Consider the following 6953-nt stretch of genomic DNA (forward strand, 5'->3'; position numbering starts at 1 on the left):
AAATAGGCCTGGAAAAAAATTACCCCCCTTTCAAGTGGTGTGTCGGTGGCTCCCTAGCGGAGCGGAGCACGAGTGGTGGTGAGTAGCAGAGAGGTGGAGCTATGGCGAGTGGAGGTTTGGTGACCGCTGCTAGCAGTCACCGTTGGCGGTAACCGCTGCGGGTGCCGGTTACCGTCGAGGGTGTCGGTAACCGTCAATAGTTATCGTGACCACCGGTGGGCTTCAACCCTAAAACTATATTAAAAAATAAATAAAAATGATCGAATTAATTAATTCCATACCTGTACGACCGTACGACTTGCAGGTAAAAAAAAATTGCCCCAGAAGGCTGCTGTAGCTGAAATATGCCGAATTATATATCAAAATTCATGGAATTGGCCTTTTGAAACTGATGGCAAGGTCCGTTTAAGCACAAAGTGCTCTGAATTTTTGGGTTCCTCTTGGAATAGAGAAAACCCTAGAACTTGAAACCCTTGTGGAATTGTCCCTATATGTTTGATTTCAACGAAACAAAAGGTGATCCTGACTATCTCAAACCTTCTGGATATGATTTTGAGATTCAAATTGACCCAAGATGCACAAAAAACCTCGCTCTAAGAAAAATCTCAAATTTGATGAACAGGGTGCATCAGGTCTAGAGCTCTGATACCATGTTAGAATTCATGATTGATGAATCCCACGAGCCTAATAATCACCTCCATGCAAATACCTGCCATGCACAAGAGGAAAGCCTACAAACAAGAGAGTGCAAGAATAATTGAAGACAATTGCAAGAAGAATCAGAATTGAATTAACTTGCTAGAATGAATTAATTACAATGAGATCTATCCTTTAATAAAGGAGATCAAAACCCTAAAGCAAACCCTAAGGGTTGAATGCATGAAATAAAATAATTATTAAATGCCTAAAAAAGCTTCCTAAATTTAGCTTAAGTGAAAAAAGAAAATGTGACTTAATTAATTAATCAATATGATTAAATTAATTAAGTAAATAAATTTTTTTACTCTAACAATAAGTTGGTCAATAAGTGTAACTCTCCTTTACAACTCTTTTATGCATCTAACAACATTTTTATGTCTTACACAAACTTTTGGAGCTTATAACTTTTGATCTAGTGTACCAAGTAGCCTCCATTTTTAAATTTAACTGCTTGAAGGGATGTGCACAACGAACACCCCTATATGTAGTGTTGAGCAACCAATTTTATTTTTTTTGCCCAAAACTAAGCCTATGACCTAGAAATTAAGTTTTTCCATTTTATACCCGATAATTGCATTTTTTGTAATATTAACATTAGGAGCAAGGTTGAGATATATTTCCTAATAGATCTACAACCAAAAACCCTAACAACATAGAGCAATGTCCTCCAAGTAAATAATGTCATTGGTGATATGGTATCACAACTGGAGCCACATGTTAAGAATAAGCATCATGGTGCACTAACATGTTAGGCAATAGTTGGAACGCAAAGAGAAATGGTATAAATAGTCAAATTTCACAAGAAATAGATACTTCATGACTCTTACCATTGGTTAGAGATTGAAGTTTAGGTAGGAGGTATGCTAATAAGGGCAAGTTTTAAGTCCAACAAGCATCGATGAAAAACAGAGTTGGGAGGAAAGGTATATTGGGATGGGCAAGTCTAAAATATGGTGGGGGACAAAGGAAAGGTTGGACTTATACAAGAAAGCATGCATGGATGGGGAACTTTGAAACTATGATGATTGGCAAACCCTTAGAAGACTAGGCATGCTTTTAGATTCAAAGACTTTAGCAAACTTACATAGACATATAAGGGGAAAGAAGAAGAAGAAGACACAAAATTGGACAAGAGAGATGTGGAAGATAGGAAATAGGTATTTTGTTAGATATGATATAAGTTAATACCAAAAGGTAACTTGATAGTTGGAATTAATCTCCACTCAATGACAAGGTTTGGCTCTATTTGCCAAGTGAATCATCTATGTCTTAGAGGGTAATGAGGATTGGAAAATTTTGGTGCAACATTATATTTCTTATGGCCACCCTATTGGGCTATCAACTTGGAAGGTGATTGGTTTTTATACCCTTATTATGAAAGAGCCCATTTAGGTTCAAAAGACCTTTGTGATGAAAAGTATTTGGTGTGCCTATGATGCTATTTAGGCTCAACATTTTGGAATGATGCTAATTTTATAATAGACTTTCCATCAGTCAATAACATATTTGGTAGTCTCCTATCTTGCACTGCTAAAATCACCCCCTTGCTAAGACTATGTGGGTTTACACTTTATAATTTTTCAAAAAAGGGTCGAAAGCCTTCTATTTTCTAAGGTTACCAAGGATCTTTATCTTGGAATGAACAAAGTCTAAATTTCATGTTTCTAATCAAGATCATGAAACTTTTGACATGGTTATGTTAGCCATACCGACTAACATGGTTCAAAAAATTGGTGTTAGATTATGTAAACCTTGGTGGAAGTATTGGAAATTGTATCTTGATACTGCATTTTAGAATTATGTCCTATAAAGGATACTAATGGCTTTCTTCCTATTTATCGATGATGCTTTGAATTGATGATGGAACTTGCAATCTTCATTTTAGTTTGGTAGCATAGTATTTAAACTATTGGTTGGTTGTTCTTGAGCCAAAGTTGGCTTGCTTTGCCTTGTGAATTTTCTTTCAAGGCCTCCCCATTAATTCTAAAGTAACCCATTTGGGTATTTTAGATTTTTTATGTCATTTTTTTTTGGAATTAGGAGACTTTCAAACACCTTTTCTCATTTTTTCTTAGAGCTTAGAATATTTGTATCTAGATTCATGATTTTTTTAAGTCTTCTAGGCTTGATCCTTGCTCTTGGCATATGGTGTTATTAAGGGATTGGCCTCATGTTCGCTTCTAGTATACTTAGATTTGATATGCTTTCAAGGTGTAGATTCTTTTTAGCATCTACCAAGATAGAAGTTCTACTATTTTTTCTAGTTGCTCTATTAATTGTCAAATTTTTCTTTACTCAAAAACTATGTTTTGTTTTATTGTAAATTCAAATGCAAGGAAATAAAGTTACACCCGAGGTTACCCATTTATAGGTGTTATTGAATCATTGGGGGTGATGCCCTCATCCCATTTTTTTCAAAGCCATTCTCCTTTTGGGGGTGTCATCAAGGATGCAACCATTTTGCTCATAGCAATCAATAGGCTCAGTATCAAATTTCCCCCCCTATTAGAAGAGATCGTGCACAATAGGACTAGTCATGGCCTACCTCTTGTCGCTCTACTTCATCACCATCTTTTGCTATGGAAATGCATGCTGTCTTCAAGAAGTTCCCTCTACTAGCTCTTACTATTTCTCCTGGTTGTGTGACTATTGAAGAAACTCGAGGAAGATGTTAAGAATTATCAAGATGGATGGGAACTTTTTTTTAATGACCACAGAATGGTAATATATAAAAAATTAAAAAAGTGAATCAACATTGAACAAATGACTGACATACACTTGGTGCGACTAGTACGATGGCAGCAAAGAGATGGATTGTATTGGATAAGTGTGTTTTAAAAAACCCTTTAAGATAGATTTAACATTTATGTATGATTAGAATACAATGAAGGCCAAATTTGCCATAAGGATATAATCTTTATCATCCTCCTCAGTAAGGAGGGCAGTATCTGTTTCAGGAACATACCTTGTGTCCACCTGGTTATTCCATCTTTCCAACATGGTTGTATTCCTCCGATAGCGGATCGGGTCCTTCTACACTTGGTTATTAACTTCAATCCAGCTGCATCCTGGACTTTTTTGCAATCCTCTGCTTTTCATCTTTGCCCTCACTTTTGCTACATCATCCCACCTACCAGCCTCAGCATATATATTTGATAGTAGTACATAGTATCCAATGTTTTCAGGCTCCAATCCAAAAATGTATTCTGCTACACGTTCTCCTAAACCAATATTTTGATGAACCCTGCATGCATTAAGTAAGACTGCCCACACTTCAACACTTGGTTTTATTGGCATGTTTTTAATGAAGTCTTCGGCCTTTTCCAAGCAGCCAGCACGACCAAGAAGGTCGACCATTGATGCATAGTGCTCCATTCTGGGGACAACATGAAAATCATTAATCATGTGGTCAAAGAACTGCATTCCTTCAGCTACGAGTCCTGAATGGCTGCATGCAGACAGGATGGCAATGAAGGTGATCTGATCTGGCTGCACGCCTTCCTGTAACATTTGTTCAAAAAGTGCCATGACCTCCTCACCATGACCATGCACTCCATACCCCACCAACATTGCATTCCAGGAAACTGCATCTCTTTCTAACATGTTATCAAACACTCTTCGAGCATTCTCTATGTTTCCACACTTGCAATACATATCTAGCAGGGCACTCCCCACAAAAACACTCGAGTTAAATCCATTTCTGATTATTTTAGCATGGATTTCCCTACCCTGTTGTAGAGCTGACAAGGCAACACATGCCGGCAGCACACTTGCAACGGTAATCGAGTCTGGTTCAACTCCAGCTAGCTGCATTTGATAAAGATGTTTTATGGCTTCATTTGGAAGCCCATTCTGGGCATATCCTGCGATCATTGTATTCCATGTAACTAAATTGGATTTAACACCTGTACTTTGCATTCGATGAAACAACTCATACGCACAGTTACATTTTCCAATATTAACAAAACCAGCAATCATTGAATTCCATGAAACCACATTTTTCTGAGGCATTTTGTCAAACACGCAAACTGCATAGTCCAGGGCATTACATTTTGTGTACATGTCAATGAGGGAGCTGACTACATAAACATCTACTTGAAAACCTCTTTTAAGAACATAACCATGAATTTCTTTTCCCTTCTGCAGATTCGCTAAGTGAGCACATGCTCGAAGAATGCTGACAATAGTAATCGAATTGGGTTTCACACCTGCAAACTGCATAAGCTGAAAAAGATTCATGACCTCATTAACCTGCCGGTTCTGCAGATGCCCTCCAATCAGAGAAGTCCAAGAAACCACATCTCTTTGATACATTTTGTCAAACACTTGACGTGCATCCTCAAGTGCGCCACATTTCGCATACATGTCTATGAGACCAGTCCCCACAAAATCATCAAACTCCAACCCGTACTTCACAACACAGTCATGAACTATCTTACCTTGGGAAAGATAACCCAAGCTTGCGCACGCCTTGAGAACGAGGGGGAATGTAAACCTGTCCGGGCAGACCTCTGTCCTCTGCATTTGGTAATAGAGTATAAGGGCATCATTGCAGAACCCATGAATAACACAACACCTTATTATAACATTCCATGGCACAATATGAGGTGAATGCATTTTGTCAAACAGTTGGCGTGTATCGTTGAAACTACCGCAGTTTGAATACATGCTCAGAAGTTTAGTGTTTACAGAGTCGTTATTTATCTGAAATCCAGTTAAGAGCATGTGGGCATGTAGAGTCTTACCTTCTGTTAGGGATTTGGCTATGGTGGACGCCTGCAACAGACATGAATACATGTTGGAGTCCACTGGACTCCTGCCCTTATCCAGATCACGCAAGATGGACATGGCCTCCTCCAATCGACTCTCTCTGCAAAGTGTTCGGATACTGTAGTGATACATTTTGGCAGTTGAGTTCATTGTGCTTAGTTGTTTAGCTATTGATTTTATTATGATGGTGATAAATTTTAGGGAAGTAACATGTGTTGTTAGAATGTTTAAGGGTAATGGTAAGGATGGAATCAATGCCATGGTTGAAATTGCAGAGTAGCCATAAATAACGTGGATAGAAAATTGCTTGCCTGCGATATAGTATCATTCTTGGTGTTCCTACTTCCACAAAGTAAGCAATCTGTAAGTAATTGAAAGTATTGTGTTTATTCATTTAGAGTTACAGACGTTTCATTTGAAACTTCTCCGTGAAAACAAAGCAGGGTTTAGAGATTTCTCTGTTTAGATTTTCTTTAAAATTAAGAGAAAGTACCCCAAGCTTGTAGGCCGATTGATTACTGGAAGTGATTGCCAATTTGCAGATTCATTATTACTGCTGGAGGAAGTTCATGTCACCAGCCTGCCCATATTCAAAATTGAAGATGGGTGGTCCTTTTTCCTTTTCACCCCAATTTACCTACTAGCAAGTAGTTTGAATTAAAATCTGGGTGGAAAAAGTTTGCCTATGAACATTTTATTAATTATATTAATTAGAAAATAATATTATATATATTAAAACAAAAAGAGTGGATATGAGATCACAACTCAAAACTCATACATGGTTGAGTTTGAAACAACAAATACATGACATAAATATAAAAAATCATTAAGCATCAAGTGCAACATCAGTTTGAGGAGATGGTCACTTGGCTTGTCCCATACATCAGTGGGGTTTGGAGTGATGCTAGGGATTTCATCCTTCGTTAGTATTTTCTTTATTTTTATCTATATTGCGCGTTAGAGAAATAACCAATGTCAGTTGAGGAAACCGTTTGGAAGAATCACCAGATGGCCACCTCAAAGCACCATTAGCAAACCACCCAGAAGTACTCCTAGAAGGCCACCCATTTAAGTAACACCCTAAGGGGGAGGCAAAGCCTAGAGCCACCAACCAAAATGCAACATACTTTTGTGATTGTTGTTAAGATGACCAATTGGGGGAAGAGTATGGGGTTAAGTAACCTTGATATCACAAGCTAATAAAATCTTGCCTCTCCAACAACCACAAGAAAGAGAGTGACCCCTCCTTTGCTATTTGTTAGGTTTTACTTTAAATTTTTTTTATATTACTATCTCTTATTTTTTAATTGAAATAATGCAAGAAATAAAATTCAAGAAGAGGATAATCAAGAGACTAACAAAAAGGAAGTTTCGTCTATAATAGTATTAACTGCCAAAACAAAGCAACCAACTTTCAAATAGAAGCAAGTATAACAACTAACCCAAGACTTGCAAAAAGACTTGTCCATAACTAGAGAGAACGG

General features: G+C 37.6%; 1 protein-coding gene across 1 annotated transcript; it reads right to left on the reverse strand.

Moving 5' to 3' along the window:
* Positions 1–3511: 3511 nt before the first annotated feature.
* On the reverse strand, positions 3512–6083 carry LOC131064009 (pentatricopeptide repeat-containing protein At2g13600). Its single transcript, XM_057998020.2, has one exon. It carries the CDS (start codon positions 5728–5730, stop codon positions 3733–3735), a length of 1998 nt encoding a protein of 665 aa, XP_057854003.2. The 5' UTR covers positions 5731–6083; the 3' UTR covers positions 3512–3732.
* Between the last annotated feature and the right edge of the window lie 870 nt (positions 6084–6953).

Source organism: Cryptomeria japonica, chromosome 11 (genome assembly GCF_030272615.1).
Source record: "Cryptomeria japonica chromosome 11, Sugi_1.0, whole genome shotgun sequence".
Lineage (NCBI taxonomy): Eukaryota > Viridiplantae > Streptophyta > Pinopsida > Cupressales > Cupressaceae > Cryptomeria > Cryptomeria japonica.

Bases quoted from the DNA above. Each gene is read 5' to 3' on its own strand.
- LOC131064009 (XM_057998020.2), bottom strand. From the start codon at position 5,730: ATGGCATTGATTCCATCCTTACCATTACCCTTAAACATTCTAACAACA.